The following is a 26,272-nucleotide window of genomic DNA, read 5'->3' as shown; positions in this document are numbered from 1 at the left end:
TTTATATACATTGTTTCTGAGGTAGCTACTGAACAGGAGCCAGATTGCTCATGTTAATTTTGTTTTTCAAATGAGTGTCTGAATTGTTTTTGAGTTGCAAACCTCTACCATTTATATGGCACTTCTAATGTTCCAAAATCTACCAAAGATGCTTCACAATGATATTATCAGATTAGCGGTGGATCATTTAAGGATTTGTATTTGGTTGCATGAACAGAAGATTGATCAAAGAGGAGTGCTTTAAAAAGAGCACAGTGAATTTGAACAGTAAAGTTGTTTAAAGAGTGGATTGTTGATCATATGATCCTATTTGCGGGCATTATTGAAATATGTTGCAATTAAATTTCTATCTCAGAGGATAGCCATTGATTTCTCTAACTTTGGTAACCACTCTCCTCTGTTTTCCACCCTCCATCCTTGTTTTCCCTTATCCCACTAGTCCTTTTAACTCTTCTCTTTTCTCTCCCCATCCTCCCAATCTACCCATCACCTTCTAACGGTTCCTCTTCTCACCTCCTTATCAATTCCATGGTGCATTGTCCTTTCCTGTCAGATTCTATCTTCTTCAGCCCTTTGTCACTTCCACTTATTGCTTCTCAGCTTCCGATATTACTCCCGCTCTCCGTTGCCTAGCTATCTTCCTTTGCTCAACAGAATTCATCTATCACCCACCAACTTTTGCTCCAGTCCCTTTTATACTGCTTATCTCTGCTCTTTCCAGTCCCGATGAAGGGTTTCAACCCAAAACATTTACTGCCCATTTCCCTCCATAGATGCTCCTTGACCTTCTGGGTTCCTCCAGCATTCTTTGTGCTTTGTTCCAGGTTTCCAGCGTTTGCAGATTTTCTTTTGCCCTCATTATGCTACTCAGTCCACAGGGATTCACGTAGAGTGTAATCAGCCTCTCCAATGATTTGATACTCTGTCGCTAGACTCACTGGTGAGGGGGGAGGTCAGATTTGCTAACGTCTGACCTCCAGCTTGCTGTGGAACCTTTTGGACATGATTTCAGATAGAATATGATCCACTTGGAGCTGACTCACTGCCCTTTGGAGCTCTCATGGATCAGTGAGATCTGACCCATTAAAAGACTGCATTTCTGGATGCCAGTACAGTGCACCATTCTAGTCATTGTGCTCCTTTCCCTTTACCTGTTAACATTGGTTTCACTTCGTAAGATTGACCTTTGCCTCTTCAAAAGCTGGTAAGTGCAGAGATTTTTTTTTTGATAATTTTCTCCTAGTATTGTCACTTCATTGTAAGTGTCAGAACATACGGTGAACTGTAGATTATTTTGAGAAGTTTTGACAATGGTGACCATATTTTGCAGAAAGATTACAAGTTCACTTCTATAAAATACATCTTCTGAAGTTTGTAGTATTTGATCGATTGTTATGAGAGGAAATGGGCAAATTTTGATTAATTCCTTTTGCTTAGATGACTTGAACCAAACCTAGACACTGTCGAATTTGCTCTGTGACTTATGAAGGCTGAATTGCTGTGTTGTTCAATGAATAATTAAAAGCATGCGGACACAGTACTGCTAAGGAACTGGAAGCTCGGTGAGCACCATTTTCTTGAATGAATTAGCAATTTTTAGGATTGAGCAACAGGCACCCATTCATTTTTGACAGCAGAGTTACATTTTAGCATCTGACTTTTAATTTGGAATTCAAAAATCCTTGATGTTGATTTTCTCTGGATAGGTTTAAATCACATTAAAATTATAGCAACAGACTGTCTCCAAGCCATAAATATTTTCAAACATTTGATCGTAGAGCTGTGGTAGTTTTGGACCAATATTTCCAAATGTTTGTACAGTATAGTCAATTTTTGCCTTTCACATTTTTTAAAATTACCATCATTTTGGGTGGTAGAGAAAAAGTCTTTTGTTACAGACTGGCAATGCAATTGGATTAACCTTTAAAAGCTGGATTTTATTTTACCAAGTAGAAAAGATTGAGGTTACTCATTTCCTTTTTTTTAAAAGAATTGCTTCTTCCTGGGAATAGATCTGTGGGAATTTGTCCAAAGGATATTTCTTGAAATTGAAGCTGCATTGTTAAAATGAGATATATTTAATGGTTCTATTTATACATTCTGTAAATTCAGTGTTTAAATCAACACTATGTCTGAGACAGATTTTACACCAAAGAACATGGATGCAGGATAGCATAGTCTGGTAAGGATATCACAGTATTTTCTTGGAGAGCAAAGAAAAGTAAGTGGTATTGTAGTAGGTATCTTATTATATATGTATAAGATATGAAAGTAAAAGAAAAGAATGGCTACATCTCTTATTTTCTTTAGAAAATTGACTAATTAAACCTGCTTATCCTCTTGTCCATGGTAAAAGCCTGTACTTGCATTGTTGAACTAAGGATGGCTTTCAGCGTCTACTAAATCCAGGGTTCCTGTTGTGATTAACAGAGTTACTCGTAAACATCAGTGAATCCTTGGAATAGCTCATAGAGAGAAGTTCGTACATGATGGACTGTGGCGGTGCTTTGGGGTGGCTGTAGACAGGTAGGGGCTGAGACTGTGGGTGGAAAAGGGTTCAAGTTTGATGAGATTTCAAAGGGAACACATTGCTAGGCAATGGGGTTAGGGCAGAGAAGGTATTAAGTATAAAGTCAGATTTTCACCTCAAATTTTTCACCTTTTTTTTCTAGGGAATTCCTATAAAGAATGTCCAGTGTAGACATTTTTGAAGTGTTCCCAATCTTGCCTGTTCTGCCAATTGAGAGCCCAAGCACCAGTGTCAATCGACACCCATTTATGGCTTGAGAGGAGATCAAAAAGTTCTAAGCTCCTTTATTCCACGCTTCCTCTTGCTAAGATAATATGACACTCTAGGGTCCTTTCTAACTGCTGGTTGTGGAGTTCACTGGGCAGCAATTGTTGACATCTTACTTGAATTTTATAGGTTAACAACTGTGCAATGTTTGAGTTCCATTGGGAGAGAAGCTTGTGACTGAGGTTACCTTGGTAATGAAAAACTTGATTATCATTTCCCACATGATGTATTGTAAATTTTAGTTCCTAGAAAGAAAACATGCGAGGAGAGAGATTAAGGCATCATTCTTAGCTGCTTTTTTTCTTCAAATCTGTTGAAAATAATATAATCAGGTATAATTGTTATGTTTTCACCTTGGAGCTGCTCATGGGAACAATTGCCAATCAAAAGCAGTAGATACTGCTCTGGTCTTCTTCCTGGGCAGTCCCTCAGGGTCAAGGATGACTTGTATACACTTGGTTTCAAAACAGATGATCAGGCTATTGTGCAACTTGTAGGTATTGCAGGAGGTAGTGGACAGTGTGGTTGGTGGATAGTTTCTGAAGAGGTTTTTATTGCTGCTTTGTGTCTTCCTGATGAAACAAATCAAGGTTCTCAGTGCCTTTCTAGATGTTCCTTCTACAATTGTGATTGGTCACAAGGTAGAGAGTCCCACGAGTTAGTGAGGATGTAACAATTTGCTGAGGCTTCTTTGAAGTATTTTATTCCCTGTCTCTGGTAATGGCCTGCCATGATGGAACTCATGGAGAGAGAGAGAGAGAGAGAGAGAGAGAGAGAGAGAGAGAGAGAGAGATTGTGTGTATGTGCGCGTTCACGCTACTATTTTGGTCTGGGAGAGAATGTTATCATCAATATAATAGTACAATTTCATGGTTGTGCTGCATAATCTGAAATCATTTTGTAGGCTATTTTTATTTTTGCTTATGTTGATGAGATTCTAATTTTGCTGTTTTGATTTCTTCTACTTGAATATCTACATTCAAATGTTATGCAGAGATATCAGCAAAGCATTTTTTAGCTTCCTCATTGCCAAGGAATTTGAAGTAATTACTGGTGTGCATATTTAATTATTTTGCTTTTTCAATTGTATTATCTTGCATTATGGATATTCATTGCATTGGGTATAATTTGACATGAACTGTATTGAGATGTGCACTGTAAAGTTAAAGTGTTAAGTTAACTTTAAATTAAGCTTAAAGTTCATTGAAGGCTTAAAAATTGTTCAATTGTCAAAGCAGTTTTTATGATTAAAATTTTCCTGCTATCTGGATTCCTGCTTTACAAATCTATTTTAGTTTAGCTGGATAAAAATAAATGTATTGTACATTTCCGGGTATATTTTTTATACACACTATTTTTTTCTTTTAAAGATGAAATCTCTCCGGGAAATGTATGGGACTCCAAAAATCGGGGCGTAAATGGAACCCAGAAAGGGCAAATTGTGTGGCGGATTGAGCCTGGTCCATACTTTATGGAGGGTAAGAATAAATTACTTTGTACTTTGTGATTCTAAAGGCAACCATATAATCTGTTTTTGTACAAAATTTTTAATGGCACTAAATATCCCGTGGCTTTCTCAGAATGTAATCAAATCAAGTTTGATTCTAGGTCACTCAAGAAAACATTGCAAATGTTGATTTAAAAAAATTGGGCTTTTAAGGAGCATCAGAAAGGAAAATCATTTGAGAACTGGCAAAGGCAATGAATCCTTTAAAACATCCAGGAAAGTTGATGAAGGCATGACTACATGGACTCAAGAAAGGGAAATGACAAGGTCCTGCATCGGTGGTTGGTCGTGAAGATTTCAGTTTCTTGGTATTCAAGCTGAGGTAGTTAATTGGATTAGACATTGGCTTTGTGGGAGAAGCCAGAGAATGGTAATAGATGGTTGCCTCTCTGACTGGAGGCATGTGACTAGTGGAGTGCCACAGGGATCAGTGCTGGGTCCTTGTTATTTATCATACATAATCACTGATCTGTATGATAATGTGGTTAACTGGAACAGTTAACTGGACAGTGAGGAAGACTATCAGAGCTTCCAGCTGGAAGAATGGCAGATGAATTTAATGCAGACAAGTATGAGGTGTTGTGTTTCGGTAGGACCAACCAGGGCAGGTCTTGCATAGGGAATGGTAGTACAGTAGAACAAAGGGACCTGGGAACACAGGTCTGGGAATACGGTCATAAAGAAAGCTTTTAGCACATTGGCCTTCATAAATCAAAGTATTATGTTCAGGAGATGGGATGTTGTGTTGAAGTTGTACAATGGATTCATTGTTTTAGCCTGCTGTTGCCCATGCAGAATGTATTTCTTCTTATCTTAACTCTACTCTCCTTGTCTAGTCCCACATCACTAATCTCCTTCAGTTTCCAATTTCCTGGCGCTTGCCATCTCATCTTCATAATGGATGTCCAGTCCACCTGGACCTTCATCCCAGGGTGTGGGGAACTTTCACTTCTTTCTTGAACAGAGACTCAATCACTTCCTTCCATCACTATTCTCTTTTAATCCTCCTTAAATTAAATAACTTCTTCAACTCCACTGACCCTTTCTAAGTGAAAGGCTTAGCTTTGGGAATTGGCATGGGTCTGTCTCCTCATTGGTTATATGGAACAGTCCTTGTTTAAGTTCTTTTCAAACCCTCTTCCTTAGCTCTTTTTAGTTTCATTGCATTGATGACACAACTGGGACGCCTCTGTTTGTACTAAACTCAAATTTCATTACCCTTTGTGTCAATTTCTATCTGCCTTCATTTTAATGTGGACCATATCTGACTTCTGTTTGCTTTCTTGATATCTCTGTCTCCATCTTGGGGATTAAGTTAGCTGCCAATGTTCATGTAAGCTTACTGACTTCAGTAGGTCTCTTGACTAAATTTCCTACCTAATTACTTTGCTCAAGGACTCTGTGACATTCTCCCAGTTTATCTGCCACTTTTGTGTCTGCTACGTATTGCACTCTTCCACATCAGTGTCTTTGAGGTGCCTCCCTTTTTAAAAAAAACAATAGCTTTGCCTCTGCTAAAGTTGACTGGCCTCTTTGTCTCCTCCATTTTTCTCGCTTCTACTGTTGTACACACTCTCCTTGCAACCCAAATAACAACAGGATTCCTCTGATACTCATCTTTCATGCTACTAGTATCTGTATTTTCTCCCACTTTCAATGTTCTGTTCACAACTGTCCCCTTTCCTCTCATTTGGGTATTCCAAAGAGACTGCTTCCTTTTATCTTTATCAAATACTTCTCTTCTCATAGCAACTTCCCATGCAGCACACATAAAATGCTGGAGGAACTCAGCAGGCCAGGCAGCCTCTATGGAAAAGAGTAAACAGTCAATGTTTATCAGGACTGGAAAAAAGGGATGAGAAGTTGGAGCAAGAAGGTGGGGGGAGGGGAGGGAGAAGTACAAGGTGGTAGGTGATAGGTGAAGGTGGGGGAGGGATAAAGCACCAGGGAGGTACTGAATATTAATTTCTCAAATTCCAGTAATTGTTCCCCCCCTTTCCCATTTCCCTCCCTCTAGTGTTTCTCACCCTTCCATGGTCATCCACCCTCTCCTATCAGATTCCCCCTTCTCCAGCCCTTTATCCCTTTCACCTATTAACTTCCCAGTTCTTTACTTAACCCCTCCCCTTCACCTTGTTTCACTTATCATCTACCACCTTGTACTTCTTACTCTGCTCCGCCCACCTTCTCACTCGAATTTCTTATCCCTTTTTTCCAGTCCTGATGAAGTGTCTTGGCCCGAAATGGCGACTGTTTCCTCTTTTTCATAGATGCTGCGTGGCCTGCAGAGTTCCTCCAGCATTACGTGTGGATTTCTTGGATGTCTGGCTCTTGCAGATATTCTCGTCTTTAAACTTGCTACGCTACTGGACGACCAGTACTGGACCCATTCTGTTTTACCTCTTCACTACCAATCATCTTAAGACCCAAACGGTCATTCCGGGTGAAGCAGAAGTCCGGGTGGACTTCTTCCACTTTAATATATAGCCATCAATGCTCACATTAGAACGGAGAAAGCAAAAGCATATTGTGTGATCACTTTGCAGAACGTCTGCAGTCAATATGCAAGGGTTTCCCAGAGCTTCCTATTACCTGAATACCTCATTTGTCTCTCACTTTCTCACAGTTTGACTGCCGTTGTAACCTTGAGGAACAGCAACTCAACTTTCACTTTGGGATCTCTCTCTTTTCTATTTTTTAGTAGCAATTAGCTAGCCACCTTTGGTCTGCATCCTTTCACAGACATTCCCTTTATCCTCTCTATCCTTTACTCTCAGTAATGTAAAATACACTTCCCCCACTTTTCCAAATTTATGATAGGTCCTTCACTCAACAAGTCATCTCCTGTTTATTTTCTCATTGCTGTTGCTAGACCTGCCGACTGCCTCCAAGGTTTTTGATGGTGTAGTTGCCGTACCACCTTGTTTGCTTCGAAAAATGACTGTCTTGTTCAATTGTCAGAGGAAGAAGTTTGTTTTAAAAGTAGTGTTCTGCAGGGATCCGTTCTGGAGCCTCTGTTCATTGTGATTCTTATAAAAGACTTGGATGAGGAAGTAGGTGGGTAGGTGACTGAGATTGCAAATAACACAAAGGTTGGTGGTGTTGTGGATAGTGTTGGAAGGTTGCCGTAGTTACAGTGGGAGGCAAACTAGGGCAGTGAAATAGTTGATGGACTTCCATCCGGAAAAGTGTGAGGTGATACACTTTAGAAGATGGATAAGTGACAGGATACTTAGCAGTGTGGAGGACCAGAGTGATCTTTGGGTCCAAGTTGATAGATCCCTCAAAGTTGCCATGCAGGTCGATGGGCTGGTTAACAAGACCTATAGTGTGTTGATTTCAAGAGCTGAGAGGTAATGTTGCAGCTCTATAAAACTCTGGTTGGATCAGAAAATTGGTTGTCTCATGGGAAGGATTTGTAAGTTTTAGAGAGGGTGCAGTAGAGATTTACCAGACTGATGCTTAGATTACAGAACATGCCTTATAAGGAAACATTGTGCAAGATAGAAATTTTCTCTTTCGAGTGATGGAGGATGAAATTGACGTGATAGAGCTGTCTAAGATTTTGAAAGGCATAGATTGAATGGGGCTCCGAAAGTTTCTCATAGCCAGGGCTGGTAGTGTGGATAAGGCTCTCAATGGTGTTCATTTCAAATAGCTTCTCACAACCAAGTCCAGCTCCTGGCCTTCACATGCGGCTTAGCTACTAAGCTTGGCCAAACTATTTCTATTGACAGGAGATGGGGCAAAGGTGGGTTACATATACCTTTTAAAAACCAGTTGTTTTGAGCAGATGGTACTCGTCAGCCATGGTTGGCAGCTCATCTAGGAGACAAAAGCTCTGATCACAAACCTCTGTTGCTTTGCGCTATACTCACTTATGGGGAAGTTTTCGGGAGTAAACCCCAATGAAAAATACAGAGCTGGCATCCTTAAGGCAGTCCTACAGTTAGTTCAATGCTGACTGGTGACTCCTGTGATGCTGAAGGTGCCAAACTGTATGGGTCACTGCCATTCCTTTGGATTCTTCAGCTGCGTGCAGAGCGGAAGGCTGCTAGATGGGCAACAGCTTGCTCTCCATATTATACTGCCCTGGCTTGTGTATCACGTAGACAGCTGAGACGCAACATCCATGGTCAACCCCGACCAATGGAGGGCCTCAAGATTGAGTATACATCTAGTGCCCTTTCCCAAGGTGGCAGTGGCCAATACTAGAGGAATCACCTTTAAAGTGAATGGAAGAAAGGTTAGGGAGGGATGGCAGAGGTAGGTTTTTTTTTACACAGAGAGGTTGGTGCCTGGAACACACTGCTGAGGATCAGAAGAGAAGCTGATACAGTAGGACCATTTAAGGTGCACATGAATGTAACAAAAATGGGGGGAAGGGTTAAACTGATTGTGGAGTAGGTTGAAATAGGTTAGCACAACATTGTGGGCCCAAGGGTCTGCACTGTGATGAACTGTTTTATGTTCTTTTAACCTCAACAAAAAAATGCCTGGAATCTGGTCATAAAGTAACAATCCTTGGAGAGTCCCTTCAAATGGAATTTTCTGTATAGTTGAATGAAGGTTAGAGTGGTTCCTTTAATATAAAGTTAATCCCCTGAACCCAGTTGTTCTGAAACCTAGGTTGGATTGTTAACTATGTATGCATACTGAATGCTTTGCTTTTTATTATTTATAACTTGGATTAGGCGTTATTCGTGTATTGCGGGTAGGTTCAAATGTGAACTGTCAGAAAAGATGAGGATTACTTTGTGAAGTGTCAATATCTTCAAGGACTTTGGAGGGAAAGAGCAGGAGGTGGGGCTTCTGGGTTTTTGAGCTGACAATGTTGATGTATTTTTTTATGGGAGGAAAGCTTATAATTTCACCTGAGATGAAATGAAATCCAATCTCATTAACCACCATCTAGTTCAAAGTTATAAAATACGATTGCCTTTACTAAGTACATTGCCACGTCATTTACATCATGTTAAATCATTGTGTCTTCAAACTTTTGAAATCCTTGAAAGAAGTGCAGGGACTCATTGTCAATATTCACACAGGCTTTAATGTTCAAGAGATGCTTAAGAGAACAGGAAATGTCATTTGCAATGCATACAGATCTAACTACTCATAGAAACTCAGGGGTAGGTGCTTGTAGACAAGTGACCGGACATAGACCAGACTCTGTGGAGCATTTTTCTGTGATGAGTTACAGTAGTGGTACACACAGATTTTTAAGCAGAGATGATTCTAAAAATAAAGACTAGCATAGGTTCTCTTGGGGATATTTCCTGAAAGAATGCATTTCATTTAACTTTGAAAAGTTTTATCACTCAACTAGAACAGTCTTAGCTGGAGTCGCAGAAAAAACGGAATGGATTAACACATGTTGCCTGTATTCATCTGTGTCACTGTGTAATTAAAAGATATCTGTTTTGAAATGTGTTAAGGACACAAGGTATCCTATATATTCATGTAATGAGTTTTTAACAAGTTGAAGGTACATGGATTGGGTATTGACCATGCTTGTGTTATATTATTGTGACAAGAGTCTCAGGAGTTGGTACATACTTCAGCAACGTTCCAGTTTAAAAAAATATACAGAATGGAATATGAGCAGGCATTTGGAGACCTAATATAGAATCTGTGTAAGCATTTTTTGTGCACTCTCTGCAAATTTAAATTATTTGGTTGAGAAATGGCCTACAAAATTTCTAACTTCAAATTGAGCATGTGATAATTGAACCTTCTTGAATTGTATTCTTGAATCACAAATTTCTTGCAGCTGAAAGGCTTTCCGATAGTGGAACTAACCACACAACCGTGTTCTAGGCAGTGTTGAATTGTAAAGGAATCACATGCCTTTTCATGTTCAATGTGAGGGCAGACTCTACCTCTATCCTTTTTGTTCCAGCACTGGTGAAAGCTAAAGCAGTTTTTTCTTGCCTTGCTGCAAATGAGTCATTAAAATGTACCTTGCCCAGTTTAGAACCTCAGTCATAAGGTTTTCCCTTTGAAAGGCAATGCCAGAAATAACTTAGAAACTTAAGACCACAGACGAGAGAAAATCTGCAGTTGCTGGAAATCCAAGCAACGCACACAAAATGCTGGAGGAACTCAGCAGGCCATTCAGCATCCATGGAAAAAAAGTACAGCTGGTGTTTTGGCCTTGCAGCTTGAAATGTTGACTGTACATAGATCATGCGTGGCCTGCTGAGTTCCTCCAGCATTTTTGTGTGTGTCGGTTAGAAATTTCAGACCAAGGTCCTTAAAACAGTGCAATGTTTTCCTCAAGAGGAAAAGTGTTCCCTTCTCTCCCACTGAAGTTATTTTTATTTCACAAATTACACAAGGTCTGCCTTCCATAACTCAGTTTGAGATTAACTGTGTGAGTAAAGCAGGGTAAACGTTCCGCTAACATACATTCAGTGCTGTACCTTATTTGTAACAAATGACCCCAAAATTAATATATCCTTTAATTGATCTTGCTTTCTTTGACAGTGCTTTGCAGGGAATGAGAAATATTCATTTATTTTGTTCTTCCAAAATTATATAGATTTTTAAATAATCAAAGTCATGTTTATTGTCTTGTGTCTATGCATAGGTGCAATGAAAAATGTGCATGTTGTATGCAACATAATATATAACATAAATAATATTAATATATGCATCTGAGAAGTTTATGTAATAACCAATTACCTTTGAAGGGCAATGGCAAGGTGAGTTATGTTATTGTCCATTTCTTTAGAGATTCTGTTTTTTTTTTCTGGAGGATATCATAATTTCTCTGTTGATTTTAAGTGTTACAAACTATTTCATCTGTGAATGTATGTCAGAAACTGAAGCTGTGATATTAGTTTGAGTAATTTTGTTGATACCTGCTGTAAAACCAGGGCAGTTGCTTCATATCTAAATGAAATAGTTAAATGTTAAAAAAAACCTTCAAAAGGACTATAATTTCAAACACATATACATATTTAACCTGCAGACTATTCTATTAACATATAAATTTAAATATGTAAGTTGTGGTGAATTCAATAAACTTTTGGTATATAATATATGTCAATTTCCTAACCAGAAAATAGATTGTCCTTTCAGTTTAGTTGCTTTGATAGTGACATTTCAATCAGGCTGTGAACTAATGAAAGGCCTTCTGGTCACAAAGCACTGTGCAGATGTACAGGATCTAAAATAGAATCATGGGACATCCTGAACTGGCTCAAGCTTATCTTCAGTCTGGACAGTAGGGTTTCTCTGCCAAGTGTCATTAACTATTGTATTCACTGCTCTCTAGTCAACCAGTGAGGTTGTCATAGTAACTTGGAGGGACTTTTATATTGGATTGGTCAATAGTGCAGATTCGTGTACAAGAAAAGTTAAGAAGCAGGTAAGATGTGCTCAGCAGTTCAAAACAATAGTGAATCGTTTTGAGATGACAGTGGGAAAGACCTCTTTTTGAACTGCATAGCAAACAATAGTGTAGAAAGCATGAATGATGTGATAAATTCCTAGAAAATATTTTATGTGGAATTGGCAGTGATAATGAGAAACCGTGCCAGAAATCATTGAGTTGTTTTGAAGCTGTTGGTCAATAGGCTTTTACCTTACCTTCAGTCTACAAGAAGCACAATCCAGTGGCTCTAGGTTGGGAAGGTGATCCCTTTCCTTCTGCCAGGATTGTCCAGCTTTCATCTAGTGTATCAAAAGGAATTTTCACTTCTTCAACATATTTGGTTTTTAACACTTCAGGTGACATATTAAACTTAATAATATTATACGTATGTGGAATAATTTCTATTACGTACCAGAAATGAATCTAAGATTGTGGGGGACCCAACATTTCACCATTGTGTGGCATTGTAAATGGACCTATCAATCCTCTTCCTACGTGCCCAACTAACAGTTTGCTTTTCACTGTTAACCAACACCAGTGCCAAATACATTAATAACATTGCTAGCAGTTGCAAAATAGAAAACCATAGCGTTACTACTATGAAGGTGAACTTCATTTAGAATTTAAGATTTGATGCTTGTGGCATTTGAGCAAAAAGAATGTTCCAACATGATTCTCTGCATGGTAAAAACACAAAGTAATTGTCGCAAAACCCATTAAATTCATGAAGGCTAAGCTGACTTAGGTATTCTAATTTATTGTTATTTCCAGGCTGTGTGAAGGTCAATGTCACATCCTGCAGGATGCAATTACAGGTTAGAACATAACATGTACTTACAGCCCCTGAAATCTGCACCCCTTTACTGTAAATCATAAATTAACTTTTCTGCCAAACATAATATTTCATTTGAATGCTGAAAATATTCTGAGAGAAAATCCATAACCTCTAGGTAGCGATTCTCAAAATCTTACAGACAGGAGTGGATTTTAATGTGGTCCCTGAGATACGGCTAGAGGCAGGTAAGCTATGCCTTCTGTCCAGCTCATGAAAGCAGTCAAAAGCTTGAAACATTTGGATGGGGTTGGGTTTCCATATCTGAGACAAGCTCCTTGAGTGGGCATACAGAGAACATGATGAATGCTCTTGCAATAAAACTGTCCAACTACCATTGAAGTCATAGACACAAGAAATTACACATATGCTGGAAATCTTGAGCAACACACACAACATAATAGAGGAACTCAGCAGGTCAGGCAGCATCTATGTAGCAGAGATCACAGAGAGGGACTTCATCAGTCCTGATGAAGGATCTCTACCTGAAATGTGGACTATTTATTTCCCTCCGTAGATGCTGCCTGACTTGCTGAGTTCCCGCAGCATTTTGTATTTGTTGCTTCAGTTGAAGTCTGTTTTGGGGAAGTGCTGCTATTTGATGTGAACATGGGGGAGTCGGACATGAACAGGTAAATAATTCTGGCCCCACAAAATTCCTTAATCTACCAATCCTGTTTTTTTTTTACAGTGAGTTTCTAGAATTAATGTTTTAGGTGGTTCCACGGCCAATCACGTTTTCGTTTCAGCGATTGAAAATGCATCTGGGTTCTGTCGATGTTACATAATCCATATATGCATTGATTACTGGGGCTCCTTTGTCAGAAAATTTAAGAGGGAAGTGGCTGTGTCCAATATAAGACAATAAGACGTAGGAGCAGAATGAGGCCATTCAGCCCATTTAGTCTGCTCCACCACTCCATCGTGGCTGATCACCCCCCTACATCTGCCCTCTCGCCATATTCTTTGACGTCCTGACCAGTCAGGAAACTATCAACTTCCGCTTTAAATGTACCCATGGACTTGGCCTCCAACGCAGTCTGTGGCAAAGCATTCCACAGATTCACTACTCTTTGGCTAAAATAATTCCTCCTTATCTTTGTTCTAAAAGGTCACCCCTCAATTTTGAGGCTGTGCCCTCTAGTTCTGGATACCCCACCAGAAGAAACATAATAGGAAATATGATAACAAGAAAAGGGCAGTGAGTTCTGCACTGAATACTGTGGCCAAAGGACATATTCAGAACGAGGGTCCCTGTGGCAAGTGACTTACCTTCTGATGTCACTGACCTTCATTTTTGTCGAACAATCGGTGACTGGTGGAGAGGGTGGGAGGAGGGAGTGATTATTTAAAACAATTAGTAGAAGCATTGGGACAAATAGAAACATAGAAAACCTACAGCACACGACAGGCCCTTCGGCCCACAAAGTTGTGCCGAACATGCCCCTACCTTAGAAATTACTAGGCTTACCTATAGCCCTCTATTTTTCTAAGCTCCATGTACCTATCCAAAAGTCTCTTAAAAGACCCTATCGTATCCGCCTTCACCATTGTTGCCGGCAGCCCATTCCATGCACTGAGTAAAAAAACTTACCCCTGACATCTCCACTGTACCTATTCCCCAGCCCCTTAAATCTGTGTCCTCTTGTGGCAACAATTTCAGCCCTGGGAAAAAACCTCTGACTATCCACGTGATCAATGCCTGTCATCATCTTATACACTATGCAGGAACTGGTGCAAATTTTACTTGGAAAGACTTACTGCAAATTGTTTTCCCAGATCTAGTGTACTTGCAACCAACAGAAGCTTGTTTTGTTGAATATTTCTTCAATCAATTTGCTTGGACCCTCAATGAGTGAGTGAGTGAGGCCTCCGTCGGTTAAGGTCGACCATGTTTGTTGCATTCTAGCTGTCTAGGTACACAAGCCCGGGCTGTACGATAGGAAGAGCAAGCTGTAGCTCATGTAGCAAGCTTTCCCTCTCCATGCATCTGATGAACCAAAAGGAATGTCAGAGACCAATGTAGTTTGATACTAACAGTGTCGTAGGAGTTGCCAGTCAGTGTTGAACTCAATGTAGGACTACCTTAAGGACTTCAGTCTGGAATTTTCCCTTGGGGTTTACCCCTGAAACCTTCCCCATGAGTGGGTTTAACTGCAATCTAGCGGAGATTTGAGATTGGAGTTTTCCTTCTCCTAGATGAGCTGCCAACCATGGCTGATGAGCCCCATCTGCCCTAAGGACCCTTAATGAAGCTGATACAAGAAGAGAGCTTTCTGTTACCATGAGATGGGAATGTTTTTTTCTGCCTTGTACTTTTTCTTTTACAAAGCCTAACTGAATGGATAAATACTGCCCAAATGGATACCTTAAGTTTGATGAAAATATCGGTGACCTGTTGCTATTATATTACAGTTGCTTTCCATGCAGGTTACAGTGTAGAAACTGTACATACAAATTAAATTCTCATCACTCATTACTCAATAGCAAAAATGCAAGCCAGATTTTCCATCACATATTGGGAAACCTTTCTATCTTTGTACTGCCCCTGTGGTATCCTTGGTAGCATATATTGGTAAATAGAGCATAGGTCTCAAATGAAGTGAAAGCTAGTTATACATATGCTTACGAAAACAGTGCACTCTATAAATCTGACCCACTGGTACGTGCTGCTAGTGGCTGTGGCTTGCTACCATCTCTAAGGTGTAAAATCAATGCTATCATTAATGGTGCTATCATTGATAATCACAGTGTTGGATGCAAAGTAATCCAATGGTAGAATTTCACCCGGCTCAGAAGGAAATGGGACCATATTAAGCTTTAGCAGTAGTGTTAAGTAGCACCCGCTATGTATTTGTACAACTTTTACAGAAACAGTGGCAATGTATTCTGAATGCTATTGTTGGAATTTGTAGCACAGGTTCTACAAACTGTTTTTCTAATAAATATTCCTGTTCTTCTGTAATCATTCAGAGCTCATCCACTTTCTCTCTTTGCTCCTCAGCTGAAACTAAAATCTGTTTTAAATACTACCATGGTGTAAGTGGAGCACTGCGAGCCACCACCCCATGTATCACAGTAAAAAACACAGCTACTATGGTAAGTAGGGCACTGGCACTTTGTTTCTATTGGCTTGGTCTAATACGAGTATATGTGGAAAATGGTTGGAAATCTACATCTTTTCAAATGGCAGCTTGACCAAATGGAAATGTTTTTATATTGCTAAGTTAAAGAGGGCTGAAGGTAATACAATAAGAGCACTAAGTAAGTTTCTAGTAATTGCTGTTTCTTCACTGTAAGAAAACATTGTACTCTGGGAGTGGTGAAGTGTTTATTGTATTGGGAAAGGCTAAACTAGTGATGGGTTTACTATATGGTTTTTATGATGACACCAAGATTGGGGGTGGACAGTGAGGAAGGCTGCATGGCCTGCAGAGGGATCTGCATCTGCTGGAAAAATGGGCTGTAAATGGCAGATGGAATTTAATGCAGGCAAGTACAAGGTTTTTCACTTCGGTAGGACCAACCAGGGTAGGTGAATGGTAAGGCACTGAGGAGTGTGATAGAACAAAGGAATCTGGGAATACAGATCCATAATTTGTTGAAACTGGTGTCCCAGGTAGATGGGATCATAATGAAAGCTTTTGACAAGTTGGCCTTCATTAATCAATATATTAAGTACAGGAGATGGGATGTTATGTTGAGATTATATAAGGCATTGGTGAGGCCTAGTTTGGAGTATCGTGTGCAGTTTGGGTCACCTACCTACAGGAAAGATGTAAAGAAGTTTGAAAGAGTACAGAGAAAATTTACAAGGATGTTGCTGGGTCTGGAGGACCTGAGTTATAAAGGATGATTGAATAGGTTAGGACTGTAGTCCTTAGAAGGTAGAAAATTGAGAGAAGATTTGATAGAGGTATACAAAATTATGAGTGGTATAGATAGAGTTAATGCAAGCAGGCTTTTTCCACTGAGGTGGTGTGGAGCTACAATCAGAGGTCATAGGTCAAGGGTCTAAGGTGAAAAATTTAATGGGGACATGAGGAAATTCTTCCCTCAGAGGGTTGTGAGAGTGTGGAACGAGCTGCCAGCACAAGTGGTACAACCAAGCTCGATTTCAACACTTAAGAGAAGATTGGATAGGTATATGGATGATAGGGGTATGGTCCTGATGCAGGTCAATGGGAGTAGCCAGTTTAAATGATTTAGGCATGGACTAGATGGACCAAATGGTCTGTTCAGTGCTGTACTTTTCCATGACTCATTTACCTGTTTATGTAGCAATTAAGTCTTGAGTCTTGTTGACAGTACACAATAAACAAGCTGGGGTCAGTAAGGACAATGTGAAGGCACTGGAAAAATTTTTCTTTTATACTTGAAGTCCACAAGGCCTTAAAGCAATCTTTTTTGGTAAGTTATTGGAAGGCATTGAGAGAGCTAGTGACCCGACAGTTTTCTTCTGCTCCCATCATTCTGTATCTTCACTCCAAGTATAATATGTCCGTCATTTTTGTTTGTTTTTTTTCCTCCAAAATCTAATGAATTGACATTGAATTATATTCTCTTGGACTGCAGGTTACCTGGAAGAAAAATCTAATTCCTTTCTTGAGCAAAAGGCCTATTTTGTAATGTTATAAGCCTAACTTTTGAGTATTCAGTGATTTTGGCAGTGAGGTTTCTGAGTGTGATTTTATTGCATGCTAATAACACAGGAAAAGAGCTTTGAAATATTAAATATGTGATTACCTTTATTCTGGCTTTCTTACAGTTATATAGATTGTTCAAAATCTTCCCTGAGGCTTATACAAAAATACACTGAATTAATATTTGTTTCAATGACCTCACTGTAGATCAATGCATTTTAGACCACATAAGCCAGATTAAAATTTTTATTGGTCTTGAATGTTTTTAGTTCGATGGAAATGCTGTTTTATTTCCTTTGTAAGGTTAATCTCAAGTCCAGCTTTTAAGTGTAATATTTTATTGCTCCCATGTACATGATCAAGGTAATCCATTTTTAATTTTGAACTAATTGACATGAACCTATTTTTTTTTCATTTTACAACAGGTCCTTAACTTGTAGGGGTAGGAGGAGGCCTCCTTCGGCTTACTGTGCCATTCAATATGTTTCTGGGTGATCATCATCTTCAATTCCACTTTCCTGCCTGATCTCATGTTTCTCAATTCCTCCTCAAATTCACTTCCACTGATTTCAGCCGTTAACTGTGCTTAGTGATTAAGCCGACACAGTCCCATGAAGTAAACAATTCCAAAGATTCACAACCCCTCTAATAAAAAATCTTCCTACCCTCAGTCCTCAACACCTGACTCTGTCTGAAGACTATGCTCTTGTTTCAGCAAAGGGAAACTCCTCTTAGGGTCCACTCTGTCAAGCTTTATCAGAGCCTTTAATGTTTCCATTAGACCATATGGCATTTAAAAAAAAATCTCCAGAGAATACATGTCTATTGTTTAACTCAGAACTTTATTCCTCACTTGACTCATTCCAGGTCTTTGTTGTATTGCATCTAGAGCAAGTATATCCTTCCTGCTGTAAATGGATCTCAATATACTCAGTATTCCAGCTGTGGTTGCTCCAAATGTCTCTTTGATTGCAGTAGCACTTCCTTTATCTTGGTCTCCAGCCCCTTTGCATTAGAGGGCTTCAAGTAATTTGTCTTCCTAATTGCTTGCACCTGCAAAAGAGGGCACCCATATCTGGTTAACACCAATCTTTACTAGCAGTTCTCATTTAAAATATATTCTACTTATTATTTTAACCGAAGTGATTACCTTACATATCCAGCTATTTCCTATTTAGTAGGCAAAACAAATCTAACCCAGCTAATGCCTAAACCATTGGCTCTCAATGAACAGCAACATGTTGGACGGCATCACTGACATTGATTATCAATTGGCACTTAAACTCCATTAATTTGCATGTTCATGATTTGTTTACATTTCACATGAGGCCTCTTTACGCCCTTGATACAAATATGGTTAAATGAGAGTGGCAACTCTTTCTTACAAGGCAGAATTTGACTCTGTGGCATCAGGAGGAAAACCCATCAAAGTTAGGAACTATCCCTTGCATAAAGGGAGATTGTTATGGCAGATGAGACCAATCATCTCAGCACTGCAGCATCTCTGCAAAGGTTCATCAGAAGTGTATCCTATGCTCACCAGTCTTCCTATTCATAGGCAGTGACTCAGGGAAGATAGTCACTTACGCTGAGTGTCACTTCTTTCAAAATGAAATGACTATACTGCACCACCTACCATAAGACTTTGATTGTTTTAATGGCAAAGAGGGCCAAGACAATTGGAGGCTAAACTCTGCTGCATCATTCTTGTATACGATGGTTTACATAAAGATGCTTGTTCATACTATACTGTTGCATTAAGTGTATTGATTTGAGGTTTTTGTCTTTCATTATAATCATCTCCTTTTTAACCTGACAACACATCTTAGCCTCTCATTCTTTTTCAAGACACTCTATTCCTTTCTCCCCAGTATCTCCCATTAAATGCTATTTTTTGTCAAATACTCCAATCCTTGTGATAGTGGGTTGTACATTCTCACCATACCTTGCTGATAACTTGTCGTGAATTTACAACATAAATTATTCATGGTCATCTCATACTTTCTCCCCAAGAATTTGGAGAAAAATTGCTGTTCATTTAGAAGTCTATTTCATCTTATTTCTTTGCGCTGACCACCAGTTCAAAGATGCTGAGGGCGAAGCATCAATATGGAGCAAGCATGCAGGGTGGTCCCAGAGCAGAAATACATAGATAGTTTTTATCTAAACCACTTTTTTTAGGTTGACCAGGGAGATGTTACTGAGGCAGAGGGCTTGATCCATGATGCTTGGTGAGGAGGTAAATAGAAGAAAAAAAATATATTAATTGAGTCGCGTTATTAAAGAAATGGATCTTTGAATTTATGTTAGAAAGTCATTCTATCATGATTTTCTTTTTTTCTTTGGGAATTGTGCTTTGTTGGCATTGCCAGCATTTATTGCCCACATCTAATTGCCCTTGAGAAGGTGACAGTGAGCTGTCCCCTTGAACCACAGACGTGTTACTGATGAAAATGCTTCTATTGGGCTGTTGGGTATTGCGATCAAGTAATGAAGCAGGACCATTAATTTATTTCAAATTCAAAATGGTATATGATTTACATGCTCAAAATTCTGGAGGAATTCAGTATGTCTGGCAGCAAATGTGGACAGAAACTAACAGTCCACATTTCTGACCAAGACCCTTCATCAGGACTGGAAAGGAAGGCAAAAGAATAAGAAGGTGGGGGGGAGGGGAAAGAGTACAAGCTAGCGGGTGATCAGTGAGGTCAGATGAAGGAGATTCTAGGTGGGTGAGGGAGAGGAGTGAAAGGGAATGACATGAAGCTAGGAGGCAATAGGTGGAAGTGGGAAAGGGCAGAAGAAGGAGGAATCTGATAGAGGGCAGTAGACCGTGGATTGAAAGGAAGGAGTTGGGAACCAGAGGAAGATAGTAGCAGAGTGAAAGCAGGCGATGGGAGTGTGGAAGCAGAGGGTAGTGCTTACCTGAAGTTAGAAAAATCGATGTAGATGCCATCAGATTGGAGACCACCAAGATGGAATATAAGTTGTTGCTCCTTCAACCTACATCTGGCCTCATCGTGGCAGTAGAGGAGGCTGTGGACAGACAGGTCAGTGTAGGAATGGGAAGTGGAATAGAACTAGGTGGCCACTGGGAGATCATGGCTGTTACAACTGATGGAGAGAAGGAGCTTGTTGAAGTGATCCTCCAATCTGGGTTGGTCTCACTGATGTAGATGGTTCCCATACTGAGAGCACCAGATTCAATGGATGATGCCGGTGGATTCACTTGTGAAGTGCCACTGTACCTGGAAGGACTGTTTAAGTCCTTGTATAGTGGTGAGGGATGAGCTGTAGGGCATAGCATGGTTGTAAATGGCAGGAGGGAGATCGGTAGGAAGGGACAAGTGGATGAATGTGATTTAGAGGAACATCTGTAGGTTTTATCCTTTTGTACTCCTTGGTGGGAATAAATATATATTTTGTCAGTTTTTTGGAGGTGTTATCATGTGGCTTTAGTAGATTAGCCTTAAGATGATCCAATTGCTTATGTCATTTACCGAATCACTCATCAACAGAGAGGGATGAGGTTTCTGAGTTTGATGTCATTGATATTCAAATTTTAGATCCCATAGTTCAGTCAAATTGGATCTGACAATGAATAATTTGCAAAGTTTTATGTAGATTATTAAGCCGACTGGTGGTGTAGTGGCATCTGCACTAGATTTTGAAGCAAATGGTCCTGGGTTTGAACCAGGCCAGCTCCTTTCATGCTTTCCATCCCTACTGGATTGAGCACCGAGTTGGCAACATGGCCTCATAAAAAACACAGACAAAATTGCTAAAGAAACACCAAGATTGCTGCTCAATGCGCCACAAGGCGTGGAAAGGAACAATAACAATGTAGATTATTAGTGATTGTTAATAGAGTGATTAGGCATAGATTCACAAACTTATTTCTAGAGAGCTGAAAACAAAATGCCTTGTAAAGTAATCACCCATCCTGATGCCATCTAGTGTTCAGAATTGCATTTACAAAGGTTCCTATTCTAATACTTAGGTTATCAGCCAAGAATCAGTGCATTACTTGAGTAAATTTAATCATATATAAAGATGAGATGATAGACTTTGATTTAATTTTATGTTTTTTTTTTCCATTGCCAATGTAGACAAACCATAGTTGGTCTGCATTGAGAGTGATAGTTGGTAGGTTTGCTGACAGTAATCTGTAACGCAAGTTAAAATATATTGCCAAATATTTATTTGCAGACTGGAGTGGATGAATTGGGAGAAGGTGGACTGAATGACCAGAACAATCAAAGACTTGTTAGATTCACATTGTCAGGTAAGATGTATCCCTTTTACTAGGTGTATACACAGTTGGTAAAGATTGTTTGATAAAACACAACCGGATTTATGAAATAAACTCTCAGATTAGTAGACTGAATTTTTGCAAGCTTATTTATCATTCTGCTTTTGATGGAAGCCAGTTTTTGCCTTGGCACATGTGCAGAATAAATGCACACCCACTGAATACAATATCAAATTCTTAATATGTTTCCGCTGTTGTGGAAAAATAAGTTCAGTGTTGATACATCAAATTATTTTCCCGTCACATGTTATGATCTTCCCTGACTCTGAACCTGTTATGATAGAGGCAGCAGGTGGAACGATAATTGAGGTGTTAGTCTGTGCTTTAATATTTTTATTTCAAAAGTAAACTTTTTCTGTAAAAATGCAAATAGGAAATGCAATGCAATCTCTACATTTTCTTTATATCAATTGTGCCATCAAATCAATACATTCATGATGTCTTTATGAAAATACATCATCTACTGAACCACTAAAACCACTCATGCCTTTTTAAATAACACACACACAAAGCTTTTGAGAGTTTGTTAAGCAGGCGACAGCCTCTTGGTGCCCAAAGGCAGAAGTAACTTAGACAACTGCCCTTCTCCGCAGAGCCTTTCTGATGGGCTGCACCAAGCTTCAATGTGTCCCTCGGCACGTACTCCTAAAGCCTGGAATGTGTTAATCATCAGCATTCCTTTGCAGACATCTTGTTCTACAGGATAATCATTAAGCTTCAGGCAAACCAAAGTCCATCTTGCACTGAGTTGAAAATTCTCCAACAGCACTTGACTTGTGTCTTGGTATGCCTCCCTGGTAACAGCTGTATTTTATTTTGACATTTTGCTCCCATGTGAAACATGGCAACAGAGAATTAAGCTTAGCATTTCAGACTTCTGTGCTTCATCCATGTTCCACCCATAATGTAGTACCTCAAAAGATTTCTGCATTGCACGACCCAATGAATGTTCGATTGAAAATGTGGTTGGATGAATCCTTGCATTTCTGTAATAAAACTGCAGTTGGATGAAATACAAAGACCCTTTTACTATATTCAGTTAAAAGTTTCTGGCAGTGGCTGGTGAAGACTCATGTGCAGGACAACACAGGGAAGCCAGACATAAAGCCCAGCTCTTGAAGATCATTTAAGTAAACTCCTTTTCCACATATGGTACATTTTCATTGATTAAGTAGACATTGTTAAACAATTGTAATAATAATTACACGTCCCAAACCCATGTTGGATGGTTGTTGAATAAGGCATATTGTCATTTCAATGAGGCTGCCTTGTTTTGCCATGAATTCTAGGATGTCTTTCTTAGGAATGGCACCATGACACGCCTCACCAGCTGGTGGCTGGACTGAACATGTTCTGCAGTGTTTGCAGGTGGATTTCTCAACATTCCATGCCAGAAAACGTTGCCCACCAAAATATTGCCCGTTAATCTAATTTCCTTCTCCTTCTAACATCACCTCTTTGTATCGTTCAAAGTCTTAAGCAGCCTTGTGATTTTAGTGATGCTTTATCATACAAATAGCCCTTATTGAATTTGAATCATGTACTGGCCGATGGACGCTTGACTTACGGACACCTGCTCCCATAGTATTAAATTCAAAAGTCCGATAAAAGCATATACATTTGTTCTTTAGAATGGTAAAACTGGTTTCCTCTCTCCCTCTATTTATGTTGAGAAATTGTTCTTATCAGTCCTGTATGCTTTAATATCATTCATTACAAGACTGTAGAGGCATGCTGACCATATTGAATTATCTTTTATACATTTCCTGACTTACTGACAAAATCAGCTTAAGGACATCTGTAAAAATAGAATCTGTTAGTTACCTGAGAACAGCCCATAAGTGAAAATCTTGGCAAACAGGCATGCTTCCTCTCTGAACATATGGGAACATTATAGCATCAGCTAACTGCGTGCTGTGTAGTCATTTATCGGGAGAAAAGCTGGCACTTGCCTGGCACAGTGTATGTGTCTTTTGACCTGTATTTCAAGCAACCTCTCTGCTTGCAGCACAACTCAAGGGAACAGGTGGAGAAAGGTACAGAAATTGGAGCTGGGGTGCATTTGGGGGAAACAAAAACTGCTTCTGTTGTTCTGCTGGTGGATGGAGGATTAGGGCACGTCAAATAGCAGTCTTGCAGACTAGCTGTAATTTCTTGCTCCCTTCCTATTCAAGGACAACCAGGGATTCATGAAGTTGGTCATACTGTGCAGATGATAGTGAAGATGTGTTAGGGTCCTGCCATTCTAACATTTGCCTCCTTTACAGTAGAATAAGAAGAACAATATATGAACAATTTCAATTTGTTTAAGAACAGAAAATCCCCATGGTGCCCCAGGGGAGTTGTATAAGGTCCAACACTATAAAACAGGCTCTAAGCATTTGTAAACACTGCTGAGTCAAATGTCATTTATGTGATCTCTTGTCCTTCCAGATATACGGGCTGTAGGGCTCAAGAAAGGGATGTTTTTCAACCCTGATCCATATCTAAAAATGGCCATTCAACCTGGGAAGAAGAGCACTTTCCCCACTTTTGTTCATCATGGACAAGAGAAGCGATCAACAATAGTGGCAAACACAACAAACCCTATTTGGCAAGGAGAGGTGAGATGTGCTGTCATCATGTTACTGAACAAGTGCTTCTTGAATAAGCAGTGATGGAAAATATCGTTGCTTGAAAAGCTAAATTTGCTTAATGATATTGTTTTACAGAAATACCATTTTGTGGCACTTCTCACAGATGTACTTGAAATCGACGTTAAAGACAAGTTTGCCAAGAGTCGGCCTATTATAAAGCGCTTCCTGGGTAAACTAACCATACCAGTACAGCGTCTGTTGGAGAGACATGCTATAGGGTAATATGTTATTAAACTTGAAGAAGATCTTTGCTGTCAGTCCAATGCCTCTTTTTCCTTTTTTTCAGTAGTATGTTTGAAAAATTATTTTTGTGACACTGACTTCACTTGTCACATGAAACATTGATAGTGGATGTGTCATTGTACTTCATTGACAGCCTTCTATGAAATGAGCAGGATACAATAGGAAATTTTAAATCAAACAAGGATAATTTTGATCATTTACTTTGCTTTGTTTTTATTTAATGTAGGTTTCTTTTCTACTTTTTTTTGTTTCACTCCTTTACTCCTTAAGGAAATGTTGAGTGAACTAGGGCTTGTTGACTGCCATCAACTGATCCAGGTTAGGCAATTTACTACACAACTCTTGATTAATCAAAGCTCACTCTTTATTGTCTCTGTGCTGATTTCAACATAACTAAGTTGACCTTGGGCCAACAACTTAAAACCTGACTTCTTCTGCTCCCTCTGTACCAATACTCCTGTAATGTTCAGTCAGGTTCGTGGGTCTGGCAAGTGATACAGAAAGCACTCTCTGTGAATAGGTATATTAATCATTTATTTACAAATGTTAAAAATTCGACCAAACATTCATGTTCCCCAAGTTACAGACACTACAAATCTGAATACTGAACAAACATACATACATTCAGCAAACGTAATTAGTTACAAGTGCACACAGAACAAACCTTCACAACGGTCTTGTCTTAAACAAAGGAAGGAGAGAGCAAGCCCCTTCCATGTGCTATTCTATATACCCAGGATACTTGAAACTGGACACCAGGCAGCTGTCCAATGGGAAAAGCAGCTGTAGCTTCTAAACTGACCAACCACAACAGAAGCAACATTCGACAATCAGTATAAGGCCCGCCCCTATAGGACACTCACTCAGACTGCTCCTCCAATTTATAACACCGAAGTAGGAGATCTCCATTGGCCAAATGATCCTTCTTCTCCCAATCCCTGACATGAGGGTTTATTTCAGAATCAGAATCAGGTTTATTATCACCGGCATGTGTCGTGAAATTTGTTAACTTAGCAGCAGCAGTTCAATGCAATACATAATATAGAAGAAAAATATAAATAAATTAAATCAATTACAATGTATGTGTATTGAATAGATTAAGAATCGTGCAAAAGACAGAAATAATATATATTAAAAAAAGTGAGGTAGTGTTCATGGGTTCAATGTTCATTTAGGAATCGGATGGCAGAGGGGAAGAAACTTTTCCTGAATCAATAAGTGTGTGCCTTCAAGCTTCTGTACCTCCTACCTGATGGTAACAGTGAGAAAAGGGCATACCCTGGGTACTGGAGGTCCTTAACAATGGACACTGCCTTTCTGCGACATTGCTCCTTGAAGATGTCCCGGGTACTTTGTAGGCTAGTACCCAAGATGGAGCCGACTAAATTTACAATCCTCTGCAGCTTCTTGCAGACCTGTGCAGTAGCCTCCCCCACACCCATACCAGACAGTGATGCAGCCTGTCAGATTCTTGCTGCTTTGCATTTGAAGCCCCTCATTCTTATACTCTTTCAGTTCAAATGTTGTGTTTCAGTCTTGTTGGCTCTGGCCTATCTGGCTAACGGGTGTCAAGCTAGCATCAATTTATTGCCTTTTACACAAATAACATCTTGTAATTAATGTCTCTTTGTTCTGAGTTAGAGCAGACCAACTAGTTACTAGGCTTGGATGACTCAGGTCAGACACAGACTCTCCTCCTCATGAACTTGCATGTTCTATTGTACCAAAGAACACCTCACAAATAACTTATTATTTGGAAATTATCTCCAGTTCAGCAGATTATCAGGAGTGTCATTTAAAGCATTTTGATACAGCTGGTCATGAGCAAAAACAGTTCACAAGGCAGCTCACAGAATGTAGGGTAGCTTCACAGAATGTCAGTCTCCATTCCTTCTACCACATTGGCAATGACAAAGACATT

At 39.5% G+C, this 26,272-nt stretch overlaps 1 protein-coding gene across 12 annotated transcripts in view; it reads left to right on the top strand.

Moving 5' to 3' along the window:
- The window catches only part of LOC132392693 (E3 ubiquitin-protein ligase HECW2-like), a 305,761-nt gene that overhangs the window by 144,753 nt on the left and 134,736 nt on the right, over window positions 1–26,272 (top strand). For 11 of the 12 annotated variants that reach the window (XM_059966929.1, XM_059966924.1, XM_059966920.1 and 8 more), the window contains 5 exons: window positions 4,168–4,275; window positions 15,522–15,616; window positions 21,370–21,445; window positions 23,906–24,075; window positions 24,184–24,326. In XM_059966929.1, the coding sequence (XP_059822912.1) occupies window positions 4,168–4,275; window positions 15,522–15,616; window positions 21,370–21,445; window positions 23,906–24,075; window positions 24,184–24,326 (592 nt within the window). Of the gene's footprint in view, window positions 1–4,167; window positions 4,276–14,334; window positions 14,373–15,521; window positions 15,617–21,369; window positions 21,446–23,905; window positions 24,076–24,183; window positions 24,327–26,272 lie in introns of those variants that run through there. The other variant, XM_059966930.1, reaches the window with a different exon arrangement.

This window comes from Hypanus sabinus, chromosome 4 (genome assembly GCF_030144855.1).
Source record: "Hypanus sabinus isolate sHypSab1 chromosome 4, sHypSab1.hap1, whole genome shotgun sequence".
Lineage (NCBI taxonomy): Eukaryota > Metazoa > Chordata > Chondrichthyes > Myliobatiformes > Dasyatidae > Hypanus > Hypanus sabinus.
The sequence above is the reverse complement of the archived record's forward strand: the minus strand, read 5'-3'. Positions and strand labels throughout refer to the sequence as shown.